Raw genomic sequence first — 20,554 nt, 5'->3', positions numbered from 1 at the left:
CTTGTGTTAACTAGCATTTGGTAGGTTAACAAGTAGAGGACGGATGTTAAGGTGTGTGACTGTAGGAGACACCATGAAGATACATAGGGTCTACATAGGAGCTGTAGAGAAAAGACAACGGAATATTTTTTAACAAGTTTTTGTAAAGTTGCTTTATTTCTTATTTTGCATGCAGTGGAGTAATAAAATAAACTGGTTGCAAAGTTGGACATGCTTAAAGTTGAGCTTAAAAGGTAACTGTTTTATAAGATTTTTAGTTTTTAAGCAACTCCCCAAAGAACTGAGTGGAACCACATTGAGTCTAATGCATCAAAGCTAGTACAGAAGTGGAGGAGTTCTGCAACAACTAACCCTATCCACCACTTTTTCTGTGCGCTAGTTATCATACAAGACTCTTTACATTTTTACATTTAGCATTATTCACATAATCTGCAGCCCTGCACGAATATGCCTACCCAACCCTTCAGAGATCCATTCCATAAAATATTACACAATACCCTACTCTGAAGTGGCTCTAGAGCCCCGTGGCCAATCATTTTTTAATAATGCCTTGCAATAGGTCAATGGGGATGGGGAATATAATTGTGGAATTTTTCTCTGCTGCAATTGTGTTCAGAGTCTGCAGGTAGCGCAGTTGTAGAGCTGCAGGGGATTCACATATCACCATGGAGGCTTCTTTCAGGGCTCGAGAGGCATTCATCTCACCTTCCGCAGACACAACCTGTAATGGAAAACATGGGTGTTACTTTATAGTGTTCATCTTAATCTCAGATATTTTCTTTATTACTGGTTTGTGTGATAACGTTAAGCTCGGCTTATAATCCTTCCAGGAGCGCCCATAAAACCTCAAAGAAATACCTACTTCTGGGCATATTGGCATAGGACCACTTCAGTTTGAGTTCTGTGTCAAGGGATGTTCTAGTGAACGACAGCATGTTTAGGAGGCACAGAATGATGTGTCCACCCTTAGGCCTCTTTCACACGAGTGTGTCCGGATAAGATCCGGATGCGTTGCGGCAAACCCGCGCGAGTCGGTACCTAATTGCAGTCAGTTTTGACTGCGATAGCGTTCCTTTGTTCAGTTTTTATCGCGCGGGTGCAATGTGTTTTGCACACTCGTGATAAAAAACTGACTGAGGTACCCAGACCTGAACTTCTTCACAGAAGTTCAGGTTTGGGTTCAAGGATGTGTAGATTGTACACTGCTCAAAAAAATAAAGGGAACACAAAAATAACACATCCTAGATCTGAATTAATTAAATATTCTTCTGAAATACTTTGTTCTTTACATAGTTGAATGTGCTGACAACAAAATCACACAAAAATAAAAAAAATGGAAATCAAATTTTTTAACCCATGGAGGTCTGGATTTGGAGTCACACTCAAAATTAAAGTGGAAAAACACACTACAGGCTGATCCAACTTTGATGTAATGTCCTTAAAACAAATCAAAATGAGGCTCAGTAGTGTGTGTGGCCTCCACATGCCTGTATGACCTCCCTACAACGCCTGTGCATGCTCCTGATGAGGTGGCGGACGGTCTCCTGAGGGATCTCCTCCCAGACCTGGACTAAAGCATCTGCCAACTCCTGGACAGTCTGTGGTGCAACGTGACGTTGGTGGATAGAGCGAGACATGATGTCCCAGATGTGCTCAATTAGATTCAGGTCTGGGGAACGGGCGGGCCAGTCCATAGCATCAATGCCTTCGTCTTGCAGGAACTGCTGACACATTCCAGCCACATGAGGTCTAGCATTGTCTTGCATTAGGAGGACCCCAGGGCCAACCGCACCAGCATATGGTGTCACAAGGGGTCTGAGGATCTCATCTCGGTACCTAATGGCAGTCAGGCTACCTCTGGCGAGCACATGGAGGGCTGTGCGGCCCTCCAAAGAAATGCCACTCCACACCATTACTGACCCAATGCCAAACCGGTCATGCTGGAGGATGTTGCAGGCAGCAGAACGTTCTCCACGGCGTCTCCAGACTCTGTCACGTCTGTCACATGTGCTCAGTGTGAACCTGCTTTCTTCTGTGAAGAGCACAGGGCGCCAGCGGCGAATTTGCCAATCTTGGTGTTCTCCGGCAAATGCCAAGTCCTGAACGGTGTTGGGCTGTAAGCACAACCCCCCCCTGTGGACGTCGGGCCCTCATATCACCCTCATGGAGTCTGTTTCTGACCGTTTGAGCAGACACATGCACATTTGTGGCCTGCTGGAGGTCATTTTGCAGGGCTCTGGCAGTGCTCCTCCTGTTCCTCCTTGCACAAAGGCGGAGGTAGCGGTCCTGCTGCTGGGTTGTTGCCCTCCTACGGCCTCCTGATGTACTGGCCTGTCTCCTGGTAGCGCCTCCATGCTCTGGACACTACGCTGACAGACACAGCAAACCTTCTTGCCACAGCTCGCATTGATGTGCCATCCTGGATAAGCTGCACTACCTGAGCCACTTGTGTGGGTTGTAGACTCCGTCTCATGCTACCACTAGAGTGAAAGCACCGCCAGCATTCAAAAGTGACCAAAACATCAGCCAGGAAGCATAGGAACTGAGAAGTGGTCTGTGGTCACCACCTGCAGAACCACTCCTTTATTGGGGGTGTCTTGCTAATTGCCTATAATTTCCACCTGTTGTCTATCCCATTTGCACAACAGCATGTGAAATTGATTGTCACTCAGTGTTGCTTCCTAAGTGGACAGTTTGATTTCACAGAAGTGTGATTGACTTGGAGTTACATTGTGTTGTTTAAGTGTTCCCTTTATTTTTTTGAGCAGTGTATTATTTCCCCTTATAACATGGTTATAAGGGAAAATAATAGCATTCTGAATACAGAATGCATAGTACAATGGGGCTGGAGGGGTTAAAAAAATAAAAATAAAATTTAACTCACCTTAATCCACTTGTTCGCGCAGCCGGCATCTCTTCTGTCTTCTTCTTTGAGGAGAAGGACCTTTGATGACGTCACTGCGCTCATCACATGATCTTTTACCATGTTAATGGATCATGTGACGGACCATGTAATGAGCGTAGTGACGTCATCAAAGGTCCTATTCCTCAAAGAAAAAGACAGAAGAGATGCTGGCTGCGCGAACAAGTGGATTAAGGTGAGTTAAATTATATATATTTATTTTTTTAACCCCTCCAGCCCTATTGTACTATGCATTCTGTATTCAGAATGCTATTATTTTCCCTTATAACCATGTTATAACAGAAAATAATAAAGTTTGGGTCCCCATCCCGATCGTCTCCTAGCAACCGTGCGTGAAAATCGCACCGCATCCGCACTTGCTTGCGGATGCTTGCGATTTTCACGCAGCCCCATTCACTTCTATGGGGCCTGTGTTGCGTGAAAAACGCACAGAATAGAGCTTGCTGCGATTTTCACGCAACGCACAAGTGATGCGTGAAAATCACCACTCATGTGCACAGCACATTAGAAATGAATGGGTCCGGATTCAGTGCGGGTGCAATGCGTTCAACTCACGCATTGCACCCGCGCGGAAAACTCGCCCGTGTGAAAGGGGCCTTACTGTTCCACAAATTTCATGCATGCATACCTTCCAAACGACATTATGGAGTACCACTATACAGGGTGCAACATCATGCTTCATAATGATGTCATTGCACCTGATCATACAATACACTGGGCCCCATATAATCCACCTTAAAGCGGTTGTCCGAGAAGCTATGATTAGGAAACCTAATAAAATAATGAACTAAACTATACACACCTTTTACAAGTCTTGCTATCCAAAAGCGATGACGTCTCATTTGTCTTTATGTCACCTCTGCAGCCAGTCACTGGCCTCAGAAGTCATGGGAAATGATTGGCTGCAGCAGTCACATGAAGACACTTGGACATCATCACTTCCGAACAGCTGGGACTGAAAATGAGGACCATAGAGCAGCAGTGGAGTGACTGGACTATTAAAAGGCTTATTTAATTATTTTATAAGTCATCCCGGTCATAGCCACCTTTGAAAACACCTCGACCAACCCCTTTAACTCTTTTTGCTTAGACCTAGAAGATCTAGGTAGTGGAACAAAATGTATATGGGAAACATGGAATCAGTGTTAAGTAGATGAAGCTCCAGTGGATGTGAGGTGACATTTGCAGCTTTTATAGTAAGACAGTTACCTTGGCTCTGGCCTCTCGCACAGCTTCTGCCTCGGCAGCCATGGCTCTCTGCATCTGCACAGGAAGGCGCACGTCCCTCATCTCTACACGTTCCACCTTCACTCCCCAATGATGTGTAGCGTTATCAAGTATTGACTAGAACAGATGAAGCATGGAATCAGGAAAGACTACAATGGTCCAGGAGAAGAGAAGTAAACCATAATACCCTAAGATTACAAATTTACGTCAGTTTTATCTAGTATACTTTATGTCGATAGGATGGGAACCAGATGTACTTAGCTTACAGGCAGTTTTAATGTTCTAATCTCTGCCCTGTTCACAAGACAGGCGATCTTTGCACATTAGGCATGGAAATAAATTCTCTCCAGCCAATGCTGTTTTATAAGAACAGATCTGCTGCAGCTATAGGTAAATCCAGCCCTGGACAGCATAAAACAAATATTAGTATCACTGCTGGGTATGAGTAGAAGTTGTTTAAAGGGTAACTAAACCTTTGAGAAAAATGAAGGGGGGGCACTCTAACCCTTCAGCTTTTAGCGACTCTGCTCAGCTATGGGAGCATGCAGATAACGGATCTAGAGAAAATATATGAGATTCATATCCATACTCTTCACGCTCCAAAAGCTGAGACTGGGCAGAGGGCTCTGAACAGCACTGCTAACCCTTCAACTTTGTCATCAAACCAGCCGTTACAATTTAGTTAGACAAAGACATTATATGGAAATCTGACTATGCAAAATAAACGTGCACCCCCCTATTACCTAAACATGTTTAGTCTGTATTTAGTCTAGCAAGGCCTGGTTCACATTGGCGTTACTCATTCCATCAGGCTGTTTCGGCAGGGGAACTGCCTGCAGGATCCGTAACTACCATGTACAGCCGTGTGCTGCCTGAAGTCTGCACGGCCCAATTCGCTGTATTGGGGACCAGCGGAGATCCGGCCGCAGCACGGCAAATATGCCATGAGGCGGCCGGACAAAAATTCATATATTACTCTTAACAAATTTTCATGAGATTAGGCTGGCCCTAATAGCCATGAACACTTACATAACCTGGACCAGATCAGATAAGAGTCATTTACTGTAAGTAGATACCATAGAAGAGCACTAAAGCTACAGTGTCACACTACAGGCATAGTAAACAGTTGTGTCACAGTACAGGGATAAAAGAAAAAACTGAGTGATGTCACACTTCAATCATAAAGAACACAATGATGTCATACTACTGGGGTAATAAATACTGTGACATCACTCCACAGGAATAAACACAGTGTTGTTACAGTACATGGATAATAGACAGTGATGTCACAGTACAAGTATAATAAATACAGTGATGTCACAGTAAAGGGATAATAAACACAGTGATGTCACAGTTCATGATAAACACAGTGATGTCACAGTACAAGTATAATAAACACAGTGATGTCACAGTAAAGGGATAATAAACAGTGATGTCACAGTAAAGCGATAATAAACACAGTGATGTCACAGTAAAGCGATAATAAACACCAGAATGTGACAGGACAGTACAGGTATCATAAACTCATAAACACAGTGATGTCACAGTAGAGGGATAATAAATACTGTGATGTCATAGAATACTGTGCAGCTGAATTGGCTGCACAGTTAATATGACCCCCCCCCCCCCCCCCCCACCGGTCCAAGGGTCCACTGACTTGCTGATTTGCATAGTGTAAAGTCTGCCCACAATTAAACAGAGCAGGCATTCTAAATTGGGACTTACCTGAATGTTGTGGGCAATCTCCTCACGGTTTGACAGGATGCTGGAAAGAGTTTGTGTTCCTAAGATGTTCCTCAACGTTGTCATCGCCAGCTGTGCAGTGGCTAAGTGAACGTTGTTGATGTTTGCCACAGATCTGATCGCATTCTCAATCTTGTAGTACACGACCCCATCAACTGTAGTTGTCACTGAATCCTTAGTAAGGATCTAAAATAAATCACCACAGACTCATGTCACAAGAAGAGGCCTCAGAGGATATACAACCTGACCTGGTCACATACAGCCCTCTGCTGTTTTTAAAGAAGCACTTTATTAAAGACCACCAAAACTTATACTGGCCAGGCAGAGGAGAAAAGGCCAAAAGATGTCTATGAAACCTAGGGTCCCAAACTCAAAAGAAACTTAAAATCAAGAGCAGTAGTGTTGGCCGGGGTTTGTGCAACAAGTCCTAAGAACAAGAACATATAAAACCCAACTCAATGGTAGACATACATTATTATAAGTGCAATGTGTGCAACGGCATGAGGGCCCATAGAAAGTAGGACCCTTCTTTTAAGGTGACAATTAGATAGCATGTGAGGTACTAACTTTCATGGCTCACAATGAATGGTAGGATGTGAAATGACCTTTATTATGACCTATTAGGGGCCATTCTGCACATGGTTTCCCTGCTGTCTTTGTTCACCCCTGAAGCAAGGGAGCAAATTATCTGTACCCGGTGGGGCTGAGTAGTTATAGGATCATCCCAGGAGATAAAGAGCATATCTCTACAAACCTACCTCTTGTGGAGGGATTGCAAATGATACGACCCTGAGATCCACTTTAATAAAGGTATCCGTGCAGGGGAGAATGAACATCAGCCCTGAGTAGAAAGAGAGGAGCGTAAGTAAAGCACATTGTGGGCGCATATTCTTCACAGTAGGTCTACAGGAAAACACGTGTCACCTGCAGCCCTAATAACTTGGGTTAGCCTGCTTGTTGTCAAAGATCGTCATATGTCCAATACCATGGGGCACTGAAGGACAAGATTACCCCATTATGTTACAGCCACATGGCATCTCTCCCTCTCATGACAAATCAATATGTTAATATGATATAACACGATTTTATTTTATGACATCATTTATAATGTAAAGTTGCAAAATTTTGTATAAATGCAATGGCCATTATATCAGGCATCTATTCAGCCCTTTCAAGTAATGCAACCAGAAAATGCAGCCATGGGGCCGGGCTTCCACCAGACAGCCATGATGCAGCTAGCAGAACCCTGGCCAATGGTCACCAAGATTTTGAAGGTAAACACCACATTTGTGCAGCCATTGACCAGCACAGGTGGGTGGGTCTTCGGCCGCATGTGGCAGTCACATCGCTGCATCTGCATCAAATACCGTATGGGCAGGGGCTTAAAGTGGCCCTGGAAAAAACTGAAAATGGCCCCAATCTTGTAGGTGGTTCGTTACTTTCAGAAGACGGGACAACACAAGTTGATGAGGCCAATACAAGTTTGCAGGGTAAGTAATACCATAGAGCAGCACAGAATACCTCCTCAGAAGTTGTCCCTCTGTGGTGGCCATCAATAGCTGCCACGTTCTGTCCTCCTCCCATTGTCTCTATTTAAGATATGGAGCAGGGGGCTGAGGTGAGATGTGGGCAACATTACTAAACCAGCACTACCTTCAGCCAGCAGCAGAGAGGAGTGGCCCTATGGGCATGGGCCCACCAGGAAAATTCCCTGTAGGGTCTATGGACGGTCTGCCTCTGCGCATGGGGGAAATTTATCAAGACAGGGGTTTTCTAGGCTGGTTAGTCCCTGCGACACCAGAGGATGAGCTTAATTTATGACAAGATCTTGCCATAAATCTACCACACCCTCCTAGAATGAAATCTACGCCGATTTCAGTCATAATTTACACCCGAAAACCAGTGTAAATGATGATATCTGTGTTGGGATCGGCACATTTGAGTTAAGTGAAGTTTCGCAGTATAAAATACTATACTATCCAGAACACTGCTAAAGCCACAAACTGTGAAAATCGTAAAATACAGTATATTGGTTATTACTGACGTACAATACATATATATGTACATATATCCCTTATGACAGTAGTAGACCTTACCTGGCCCTCTGGCTTTTCCAGAGACTATACGTCCCAGTCTAAACACCACAGCACGTTCATATTCCTTAATTATCTAGGGAATACACATGATAAAGTAAGCATGACGGCTCCGCAGAAGGTTATAGCTCTTGATAGGAATCTGCTGATTACAGTTACCTTAACACAGAACCAGATGGAAAAAGGGAAGGTGATGGCAGCAAACAGAGCAGATACTATCAGAATGATCCAGCCGCAAAAACCAATATCTCCTTTTAATGCATCTAAAAAACAGAATTTATAATAATTTTATAAGTTATAATAATAATAAGTTATAATAACTGGTGGAAATAGACGAACCAAAAACATAATACAAACTAGGATCGGACATCCTGTAATCGAAAATGTAGATCAGCTCAAGAGGCATTTCTGTGCTCCCCATTCTCAGCCCTAGCGCTTGCTGTATATTCATTATATTGTTATCATCCTACTTTCCGGTTTATACACTGTAGTTGGATCGTAACTTCCGCTCCACACTTTGACATCAGTCTTAGCTTTTTCTATAATAAGGCCTCATGCACAAAACCGTATCCATTTTGTAGTGTAAATCTACAAAACATGGATACCGGCCATATGCATTCCACAATGATATCACTCCCATCAGTAGAAAAACCTATTCTTCTTGTAAAATGGACAAGAATAGGACATGTTCTATGACCTGCGGAAAGGCCACACGGATGTGGACCCATAGAAGTGACTTCAAAGAAATGACATGGAACTTCATAAGCGGATTTGAAATCAGTAGCAGAAGGAAAAGCCTCCATGTGCTTTTCGCCACTGCAGTCAATAGGAAGCTGTTTGTGTTGTCTTGATGGCGGATTACGCCACACAAAACAGGAATTTTCAACTAATGGAATCCGCAGCGGATTTTAGCCGTGTGAACATACCGGGGCAGTTGATTATAACGTTGGAGACTTAGGCTGGGGCAGCAATTCACTGTATGTCATGCTCTGCAACACAAAATCCATCAGGTCTCTATGTTTGCAATTCTTGCGTTGCAGTACGTCGTGTGTCGCATTGCGACACCATTGTCACATGGCGCCTATCGCCATGTAGCCCCAGCCTAATTCATATATACAAAGATCAAAGGGGTATTCCAGTTATATCCACAGGATAAGAGATAACAATAGGGGATTACTAATAGCTATGTACACCTTTGGGGGCAATTTATTGTTTATCATTGCATTGTACTTATTTTGAGCAAAAAAAAATTTTTTCTGTTAGTCTTTATTAAAAATATGTAATCCTTTTTTGTGTACAGAGCTGACATACTCACTTACTCACCTTTCTTGCTCTGTCCAGCGGCCTGGACCTGCTGTACCTCCTCTTCCTCACCCACAGTTCGCCTTGTTGCTGGAGTCTTGTGCCTTTCCTGCAGGCCGCAGACTGCACTTCCCTGTCTGGCCAGTTCTTCTCACCCCAGGGCCTGCACTCTCCCTGGCTTTTAAAAGGCTAGCATATATGTCTTAATACTTCCCCAGCCTATAGCTGGCTGTATCAGGGTCTATAGGGCAGTGGCGTGCCTAGAGTGTTTGGCAACCGGGGCGGGTCCTTTCTCTGGCACCCGCCCCCCAATACTTGACCACATACCTCTTACATCCAGGGACATCTCTTGTCATGTAGACCTTCTCTTTCCTCTTCTCCTCCGTTAGACCGCCATGACAAATTATTTCAGCCGCATCTCGTCTCTACAGAGTTTGTAACAGATTGCTCAGTTTTTCCATCAACCTCCCCATCCTGCTGCCACCCTCAATACTGTGCCCTTTGTGCTGCCCAATGTCCCAGGTACTATACTGCTGAAAAAATAGTGACCCCAGTAGACATAATTGGGTTCATTTATCAAACTGGTGGAAAGTAGAACTGGATTTCCAAAAGAACTGTCAAAAATGAAAGGTGGTATCTGATTGGTTGCTATGGGCAACTAAGCCAGTTCTACTTTACACCAGTTTGATAAATTTCCACAAATGTCCCTATAGTGTCTACAGCAGTTATAATGTCCCCTAGAGTGCCCCCAGTAATAATAACACCCTATATTGTGCTCTAGGTAATAATCCCTGTATAGTGCCCCCAGAAATAATAGAATTGCCCCTACAGTGCCTCTCCAATAACAATGCCCCCCACGCTGCCCACATATAGTAATTTCTCCCACACTTCCCCCATATAGTAATTTGCCCCACACTGCCACCACGCAGTAGTTTACCCCACACTGTCACCCACAGTAATTTCCCCCACACTGCCCCCACAGTAATTTCCCCCACACTGCCCCCACAGTAATTTCCCACACTACCCCCACAGTAATTTCCCCCACACTGCCCCCACACACAGTAATTTCCCCCACACTGCCCCCACACAGTAATTTCCCCCACACTGCCCCCACACAGTAATTTCCCCCCACACTGCCCCATATAATAATTTGCCCCACACAGTAGTTTCCCCCACATTGCCCCATTGAGTAATTTGCCCCACACATAGTAATCCCTCCCATAATAATTTGCCCCCACATAGTAATCCCTCCCATAATAATTTGCCCCCACACAGTATCCCACCATAATAATTTTCCCCCAAATGTCCTCCTGTGTGCCCCCCACAAAGTCCCCCAAAGTTGGCATATAAAATAAAAAAAGGAAGGAAAAGAAAAAAACTAAAAGCGAAATATTCACCTGCGCCTGAATCTAATGCCCTGCAAGAGCTGAAGGATCTGTGATGACATCACAGTCCATGTGATCAGTTCTAAATGCAGTAGCTGAAAAGGACCTGTGATGAGGTCACCATCATGTGACCAGTGCAGGAGAGGACGGCTCAGCAGTGAAGAGAATTCCTTGGAAGAAGCTGTGGTGATGTCTGCTACATGAGGAGAGGTAAGTGAAGGGAGAGGCAGAGAAATGCTGGGAGTTGTAGTTATTTAACTGGGACTGTTAGGGTTGAAGGAAGAGAAGTTATTTACATGGGACAGTGGGGTGGAGTGATGTTATTTACATGGGACTGAATATTGAGGGGTGATGTTATTTACATGGGACTGTTTGTTGAAGACGGCTAGGGAGGGGGTGATGTTATTTACGTGGGACTGTATATTGGAGGGGGCTGTACATAGAAAGGGATGTTATTTACATGGGACTGTATTTTGGAGGGGGCTGGAGAGATGGTGTGATGGTATTTACATGGGACTCTACGGCGGAGGGAGGGAAATAATGTTATTCACATGGGACTGTATGGTGGAGGGGCTAAGGAATTATAATTTCTGAGGACAGTAAACGGAGGAATATAACTACAGGGGGCATTGCAGGGGGCATTATAAATACTGGGGGCTCTTCAGGGTGAGCATTATAATAGTAGGGGGCAATATAAATACTGGGGCACTTCCGGGTGAGCATTTTAACAGTAGGGGGCATTATAAATACTGAGGCACTGTGGGGGCATTTAAAATCCAGGGGACATTAGGCGTTCCTATTACTACTGGGGGCTCTATAGGAGGGACTTATAGATCCACATTATTTCTACTAAGAGCACTATGGGGGGCCTTATTACTACTGAGGTGTCTGTAGAGAACTTTATTACCACTGGTGGCGCAATAGGGGGGCCTTATTTCTACTGGGGGCACTGTGAGGGCATTATTAATACTGGAGGGGTCTTCTACTAATGGAGGCACTCTTGGGGAGCACCATCACTATAGGGGGCAGTCAGGGGCGGGCTGGGCCGGGGGGCAGGGAGGCAGTTGCCCTCCAGGCCGCCCTAAAAAAACGGCCGCTGGGCCGTCTTTAACAAATCATTTTTATTATTATTTTTTAATTCCTCAGGGCCGCACCGCCGATCACCACAGGCGGCGCGTCCCTGGATGTAATTGCGGCAGGCAGCAGGAGATGAGCGCTTCCATTGTGGAAGCGCTCATCTCCATATTCATCTGTCTCGCCGTCCTCAGGACAGTGATACAGATGGCTGTGCTGTGGGGCAGGGGAGGGAGAGGCGTGTCCCTCCCCTGTTCTTCTGATAGGCCGTAGGCACTAATGCCTGCAGCCTATCAGAGGCCGGCTCAGGCAGCACGATGACGTCATTATCATTGCGCCTCCTGAGCCGGGTAGCACACAACAGGGACACAGGCCGGAAGAGGCCTGCATCGCTGCTGATGGAGGTAAGTAGTGTTTTTTTTTTCTTTGTGGGGGGAGCTGTCACTATGGCTATGGGGGAGCTGTCACTATGACTATGGGGGAGCTTTCACTATGGCTATGGGGGAGCTGTCACTATGGCTATGGGGGAGCTGGCACTATGGGGGGGGCTGTCACTATGGCTATGGGGGAGCTGTCACTATGGCTATGGGGGAGCTGGCACTATGGGGGGGCTGGCACTATGGCTATGGGGGAGCTGACACTATGGCTATGGGGGAGCTGGCACTATGGCTATAGGGGAGCTGGCACTATGGGGGGGAGCTGGCACTATAGGGGGGCTTGCACTATAGGGGGGCTGTCACTATGGGGAAGCTAGCACTATGGGGAGGCTGGCACTATGGGGGGGCTGGCACTATGGGGGGAGCTGGCACTATGGGGGGAGCTGGCACTATGGGGGGGGAGCTGGCACTGAGGGGAGCTGGTACTATGGGGGCATTTCTTACTGGCACATTATGGGGGGGCACCATGGGGGAGAGGAGCACTATGGGGGTATCTGGGGGCTCTAAAGAGACTTTTTTTAATTATTGGCACATTATGGGGGCACTATAGGGGAGAGCGGCACTATGGGACATCTGGTTTCACTATAGGGGCATTATTTGGGGGCACTATGGGGAAGTACACTGACACAGAAAAGGATCTAGGAATTTTAATAAACAGCAAACTAAGCTGCAAAAAACAGTGTCAGGCAGCTGCTACCAAGGCCAATAAGATAATGGGTTGCATCAAAAGGGGCATAGATGCCCGTGATGAGAACATATTCCTACTACTTTACAAATCATTAGTCAGACCACACATGGAGTACTGTGTACAGTTCTGGGCTCCAGTGAACAAGGCAGACATAGCAGAGCTGGAGAGGGTCCAGAGGAGGGCAACTAAAGTAATAACTGGAATGGGGCAACTACAGTACCCTGAAAGATTATCAAAATTAGGGCTATTCACGTTAGAAAAAAGACGACTGAGGGGAGATCTAATTACTATGTATAAATATATCAGGGGTCAGTATAGAGATCTATACCATCATCTATTTATCCCCAGGACTGTGACTGTGACGAGGGGACATCCTCTACGTCTGGAGGAAAGAAGGTTTGTACACAAACATAGAAGAGGATTCTTTACGGTAAGAGCAGTGAGACTATGGAACTCTCTGCCTGAGAGAGTGATGGTGAGTACAATAAAGGAATTCAAGAGGGGCCTGGATGTATTTCTGGAGTGTAATAATATTACAGGATATAGCTACTAGAAAGGGGTCGTTGATCCAGGGAGATATTCTGATTGCCTGATTGGAGTCGGGAAGGAATTTTTTATTCCCCTAAAGTGAGGAAAATTGGCTTCTACCTCACAGGGTTTTTTTTGCCTTCCTCTGGATCAACTTGCAGGATGACAGGCCGAACTGGATGGACAAATGTCTTTTTTCGGCCTTATGTACTATGTTACTATGGGGAAGTGGGGGCTCTAAAGGGGCCTTTTTTATTGGCACATTATGGGGGCCACTATGGCATTTGGTGGCACTAAGGGGGCATTTTTTACTGGCACATTATGGGAGGCACTATAGGGGAGAGCGACACTATGGGGCATTATTTGGGGGCACTATGGGGGAGTGGAGCACTATTGGGGCATATGGTGGCACTAAGAAGGGGCATTTTTTACTGGCACATTGTGGGGGACACTATGGGGAAGGGGGAGAGGAACACTATGAGGGCATTTACTGGGGCACTATATAGGGGTATTTTATACTGGCATACATTATGGGTGCATTAGCTCAACTGCGGGCACTAAGCGGGGGTATTTCATGTACTGTCATATTATAGGGAGAATTATTACTACTAGGGGGTATTATGGGGAGCTTTACTACTACTGGAGGGCTATGAGGAACATGATTACTAGTATGGGCACTATAAGGGCATTATTACTACTAAGTGTGCTCTGGCAGAGAATTATTTCTATTGGTGGGATTTTGGGGAGCACTGTTACTTTGGGGGCACCCTGGCATAGTATCAGCTTAGCACAATTATTTTTGGGGGACATTATCTTTATACTATTAGTGTCTGGGCGCAGTTATTTTTTAGAGCACAGTGTGCCAATAATTGTTTAAGGGGGCACTATCTGTGTGGTAGTAGTATTTCCAGGGGGACTGTTTCTGCAGTATAGTATTGGGGGTGGCAGGAAAGGGTGTTCAGAAGATGTGAAGATGATCGAAATGTGGGAAACTAATGTCTGTTTCTCAATCTCTGCAGAGACGGGAGATGGCAGAAAAATCATCATGGCGGTCTGGTCTGAATGGAGAAGATAAAGAAAGAGAACGTCTACAACAAAGGTGACATCACTGTAAGAGGTATGTGGCACTATGTAGGAGAGGAGATGCTCCAGCTCCTCCCCCTGCCATTTGCAGAAGGAAGATTCAGAGCTGGGTGAGGACGGCCAAAGGGGGCAGCAGGCCACGGGCGGGTGACAGATGGTGGGGGGGAACCACAGGCCTTGAGCAGGATCTGGGGAGGGAGGAGAGAGGAGGAGCTTCCTGGCTGTAGCCGGCTGTTTATTGTATAATGTGAAGCAGGCAGTGCAGCCAGGACAGGCCATCCCTCTCCGTATGATGTGTAGAGACAGGCCTCAACAATCGAATTTCAGCTGTACAGTGTTTGTTGGGAGTGGCCTATTATATGTAGGAGGGGCTTTAATAATGGGCGTGGCTAAAATGGGCCACTTGACTGGATTTGCCCCCCAGGACTAAGGCTGCCAGCCCTCCCCTGGGGGCAGTATTACTAATGAGGGCATTCTAGAAGGGAATTACTATTGGTGGGACTATAAGAAGTACTATTACTATGGGACACTTAATTTTCTTCAGGATAGTATTTGGGGGTAAAGAAAAGGGAGGAAGCTAAGATGTCTGTGTGTCACACTCTGCAGAGACGAGGTGGCTGAAAGAAGTTGTCTGGACCGAGTGGAGAAGATATGTGAGAGGTAAGTGCTGCTGTATAGCGAGTAGAGCAAAATGTCTTCAATGCTAGTGTTTCCGGGGGGATGGTGGTCGGTTGGTGGACTTAGAGAGTTGGGCCATATTCTTTGGGGCTTGGTCCCCGGATCTTTTGAGACCCTAGCAACGCCCCTGTACTGTCCTGACCCATTGCTGCCTGCTCGGACCTCAGATTAGTTTCATGGAATCGCACAAACTCTACCTGCCTTGACCTACATGATCACCACACAGTTAACAGTACACTCATGAGTTTTAACCTATCCCTTATAAGTAATACATATCAAAATGTACCCAGAGGGCCATACGTAACAGGTATGTGGTCCCTAAAAATACCCTAAACCTACAAAAAATAGAGACATGTTGTTCTATTAAATTATACATTTTATTAGTACATATCAAAAATAGTTAAAAACATTAAGAAGGAAGGCAGAAAAATGACAGCACCACTGGTCGGCATTAGCAAACCTGATAAGTACAGGGCAGTGTTAATACATGGAAGCATACGACATTTGATATAATTGAATAAATATATGTGTATATAAAAATGTATTAAAGAACATCAGCATCCTCAAGACGTAGTTCTTAGCTATATACACAGTAATAACCACAAGAGAAGACAATATCTCCCAGATCCACATAGCTATGCTGCCACAAAAATGCCTAAGCTAATCATACAGTACGGGAGCATGCGAGCGTCTGACGTCTGACGCTAGGCTCCGCCCCCCCTTCTCCCTGCTCGCTTGCCGGCCCGTCTGCCCGCCCGCCGTTGTTGCGATGTCTTTGCCGGGGACGCAGTGGCTGATACCTGGGTGGTGAGCTCTCGGTCCAGAGGTGCGGAGGAGTAGAGGATCTGGCGCCGACTGAGTGCGGTATGCGGAGAAGGTAGCGCCTGTATAAGCTGTGGAGTCGCTTCCCCCCCAGGTGGCCTGTCGTGTGAGCGGTATTCAAGGCTAATGAGGGAGGCTATTGGAAGTGAGCAGCTGTTTAGAGGAGAGGAGCTCTGCCAGCTAGGTGGGATTTATTTTATAAATACAGAAGCCGCGCTATAGTCAAAGGGGTGAAAAAGGAGAGGGGTTGGAAGCTGGAGAGTGGAGAGTGGAGAGTGGAAATTGGAGGCTGTTTGGACGCTCTGCAGCAGTTGTTTGTGGGGGTTGATCATCCCTTGAGGAAGGAAAAAAGGAAAAAGTTAGAGAAGAGGGAAGGAAAAAAAAGGGGGGGTGAAGACATTCAGACGGTTGTGGAGTACAGTGTACAGTGACCGTTTTATATATATCTATATTGCAACCCTGACCCTGACTTTAACCCTCTGTGAAAATTCTCTCATGCGATTAACCCCTTCTAATTTCGTCTAACTCTCCCGGATTAACCAGGGACTAACTGACTCTAATCTAACCCAACCCCTTCCATCAAAGGTATCAGGCTGGCACCCCTCTTGTTGGACTAATTATTTTGAATCTGTGGTGTCTCCATCTCCTCTTCTTTGACTGAATTGGCTCAGATTAAGAAAAACGGCTTTTTTGGAGTTTTTTTATATGACTACCTCAGGATAACAGGAAATGCACCGATAATTTGCCAACTGGATTCCTTTTTTTTTTTTTTCTTTCCTCCTATTATTAACACTCCCTGTTCTAATAATTTTTTTTTCTTTTTTCTTTCCCCCCCCTAAAAACAGTAATAATACTGGGACTAAGGTGAAGCTTATGGTCTTGTCTAATTGGACTGTTTGTTGATAATATTTTACTATATTGCAAACTGTAGTTGTATTTAATGATATCTGATTTAATGTGGCTAATTAAGACAACTGTACCTTTGAGATAATTGTTGGGGAATAGCTGTAATAGTGGTGCGCGGGGAAAGAGGAGGGAAAGGGGGAAAAGGAAGTGGGAGAGAGCAGAAAAAGGGGAGGGAGGTGAAGGAAGAGAGAGAAGAAGGAAGGAAAAGGGAGAAAAAAGAAAAAAAAAAAAAGAAAGAAAAAAGAGAAAGCAAGTATAAAAATGCCCCCCAAGAAAAAGGAGGAACACCGCGGTCTTACTGGTGCTAGTGGTAGGAGATCAGCAAGGGGGTTAGAGAGTGGGCCAAAACAACATAGCTTAAATAAATATCTGATCCCTAACTCCCCAGGTTCTAAAGACATATTTTGCTCTGTCTCGAGGATGGAAAATGCAATGGGGAGTATAGTGACACAGATCGGGGCAGTGCAAACTGATGTCAGTGTAATACTTGATGAGCTGGAGAAAATAAGACAGCGATTGCATGAGATGGAAAAAAGGATCCAGTCTCTGGAGCATTCTGTTGAGAAATTAGAGACGGAGGTTGTAGCTCTAAGACAGATAAATAATAAGATGGAACAAAAATTTATAAATCAAGAAGATAGATCGAGAAGAACAAACATAAGGTGTGTAGGGATCCCAGAACGGGAAGAAGGGGATAATTGTATAGAATTTATTGAGCGATGGATAAAGGAGAATTGTAAGGAGGGTATCCTCTCTCCCCTTTGTTTGCTATTGAAAGAGCACACAGGGTTCCCACAAAAAAAGAGGATCCCAGGGGTACCCCAGACATATGTTGGTGAAATGTTTTCCTGCTAATATATTCCACCACCATATAAGCCAGAAGTGTTGTATGAGTTGTATAGATTTATGCTGTATAGACAAGAATGTATAATGATTGCGATAGGAGATTACAATGCTATAATGGATCCACTCCGGGATAGAATGTCTAGCAGAGGGGGAAGAATACAAAATGTAGACTTGTTTAAATTGGCCTTCGAATTTAACTGGATTGATGTTTGGCGCTTTCTGAACCCGGAAGAAACCATGTATTCCTGTTATTCTAAATCACATCAAACGTGGTCAAGAATAGATATGGTTTTGGGAAATCAAAATTTAATGTCCCAAAATAGGATTAAGATAAAGTATTTGCCTATGGCCTTATCCGATCATATTGCTGTGGTAATGGAATTGGACTTGAACAGAAAGCAAAACTTGCCAATGTTTAAGTTCAACCCTCATTGGTTATCATTAATCTCAGATAAAGAAAGAATAACGGTGGAGTTGAAACTTTTTTTCCAGGAGAACAATAACTCCACTAGTAGATTGATAGTCTGGGATACTGCCAAGACATATTTAAGAGGATTGTTGTTTAAAAAGGTGAATTATTGGAAGAAAACTACAAAAGAAAAAGGGCATTTACTGGAAAAAAAATTAGAAGAAGAAAGACTAGTATCTATAATGAACCCTACTGAAAATAACAAGAATAAATGGGAGGATGAACATGAAAAGCTAAAAATATATCAGTTAGAGAGAAGTAGGAAAGAATTGTTTTTCCAAGGGTTTCGGTTATCCTCAGAGAAAGAAAAGGTTGGTAAAATTTTAGCAGGTATAGTAAAAAATCTGAGAGGGAAATCATGGATAGGGGCAATTAGAGATAATACAGATGAAATAGTCAGCTCACCGGAAGGAATTAAAAAAGTTTTTGTGGAGGGTACAATACTCAAAAATAGATTTGGACCAATATTTAAATCAGATTGTTCTGAGAGAGATAGCTAAGGCCCAAAAGGAATATCTGGAAAAATAAATATCTATTTTAGAAATACAGGAGGTCTTGTGTACGGTGAAACCTGCAAAAACACCAGGATGTGACGGACTCACTTTTGAAATATATAAGACCTTTGCGCAGATCTTAATACCAGAATTAAGAGCGACACTGTGTGAGGCCCAATAAATAGGTGATTTACCAGACTCTATGAAAGAAGCAATTATTACATTGATTCCAAAAAAGGGTAAAGAACAACTAGACCCCGGTTCATATAGACCAATATCTCTGCTAAACACGGATGTTAAAATTTTGGCAAAGGTTTTGGCAGGTAGGCTTTCTAAGGTGATTAAAGTTATAATCCATGAAGATCAGACAGGTTTTATACCCCGGAGAATGATATATTCAAATATAAAAAGGTTGTACCTTAATATTGAAGCTATTAAAACAGAAATTGGTGAGAAAGCTATACTCTCACTGGATGCCCAAAAGGCATTTGTTTGTATTGAGTGGGAGTATCTATGGGCAGTTTTGAAAAGGGTTGGTATAGGGGAGGGATTTATAAGATGGATTCAACTTATATATTCCAATCCGAGGTCTAGAGTGATGGTGGATGGGAGCTTGTCCCTGCCATTTGCCCTCTATCGGGGCACTAGGCAGGGATGCCCTCTCTCCCCATTACTATTTGCTATTGCAATAGAGCCCTTGGCATGTATAATAAGAAATGATAGGGAGTGTAAAGGTTTTAAATACGTGGAAGGAGACAAAAAATTATTAATGTATGCTGATGATATCTTATTATTTATGCACAACACTGGGGACCAGTTTAATAGAGTGATAGATAGATAAGTTCGTTTTTTTTTCTGGTTTAAATATTAATTGGGGGAAATACCATATGATGTTATTAGGGAAGGGGCAATCACAGAAGACTTAAGGGTGCATGTGCTTGAGAAACACGAGAGTTTTAAATATTTAGGTATACAAATCTCCGGAAATATAGAAGAATATGAAAAGTTAAATGTACTCCCCTTAATAAAAGAACTTAGAACTAAAATACATATTTGGAAAAGATTACCGTTGTCAATTCAGGGTCGGGTAAATCTAATAAAAAAATTTCTTCCAAAAATACTGTATGTTTTACAAAATGCCCCAATGAGGTTGCCGAAGAAGATTTTTAGGTTATTATATAGTCTAATGGGGGATTTTATTTGGAAAGGTGCCATTCCTAGGTTAAAGAGAGAAGTGCTTCAGCTCCCAGTAAGAGGGTGGATTAACTGTTCCCAACAGTTTTTTTTTTTATTATTTAATAACACAATATAGTCAGATAAAGGGAAGTTTGAATGGTTTGGTGGGAAGGCAGGAATTAATTAAAATGGGGTGGAGTAAGGAAATGAATCACTTAGAGGTGTTGGAGTCAGGAACACTGGGGAAAAATACCACAGGAAATAGACTATTGAATTCAATGGAGTATATATAGGTGGAAGTTAAAAAAATATTAGAGATTAAAGGCTATTTCACTATTTGCAGTATACACCGATTTGGAAAAATATTAATTTAAAGGAATTGCAAAAGATTAGGTTTTATATAGACTGGGATAAAAAAAGGAATGAAATATCTAGGTCAAGTATTTGAGGAAGATAAACTGAAGGATTTTCACACCTTGGTCAGGGAGTTTGGGATCCCCCAAAAGGATATCTATAATTATTTTCAGCTGAAAAATGCTATGAAGACATCGGTGCATTTAGATAAATATAGAAAGGAACAATGAGATAGAATAGATAAATTTATCAACGGAGGAGAAAAAAGAGGAACAACGGCAAAAAGATATGGGGCCCGATTTATCATTAGCTCAGGTCAGAATAAT

General features: G+C 43.9%; 1 protein-coding gene across 1 annotated transcript in view; it reads right to left on the bottom strand.

Moving 5' to 3' along the window:
• Nucleotides 1-525: 525 nt before the first annotated feature.
• The window catches only part of LOC120993976 (stomatin-like), a 46,057-nt gene continuing 26,028 nt past the window's right edge, over nucleotides 526-20,554 (bottom strand). Inside the window, exons 2-7 of the mRNA XM_040422435.1 lie at nucleotides 8,146-8,249; nucleotides 7,990-8,062; nucleotides 6,652-6,734; nucleotides 5,876-6,079; nucleotides 4,133-4,267; nucleotides 526-721 (exon numbers count right to left, since the gene is read on the bottom strand). Of these exons, the coding sequence (XP_040278369.1) occupies nucleotides 533-721; nucleotides 4,133-4,267; nucleotides 5,876-6,079; nucleotides 6,652-6,734; nucleotides 7,990-8,062; nucleotides 8,146-8,249 (788 nt within the window). The 3' untranslated portion in view covers nucleotides 526-532. The remainder of the gene's footprint in view (nucleotides 722-4,132; nucleotides 4,268-5,875; nucleotides 6,080-6,651; nucleotides 6,735-7,989; nucleotides 8,063-8,145; nucleotides 8,250-20,554) is intronic.

This window comes from Bufo bufo, chromosome 3 (genome assembly GCF_905171765.1).
Source record: "Bufo bufo chromosome 3, aBufBuf1.1, whole genome shotgun sequence".
Classification (NCBI taxonomy): domain Eukaryota; kingdom Metazoa; phylum Chordata; class Amphibia; order Anura; family Bufonidae; genus Bufo; species Bufo bufo.
This window is presented reverse-complemented; position numbering and strand designations above follow the sequence as displayed.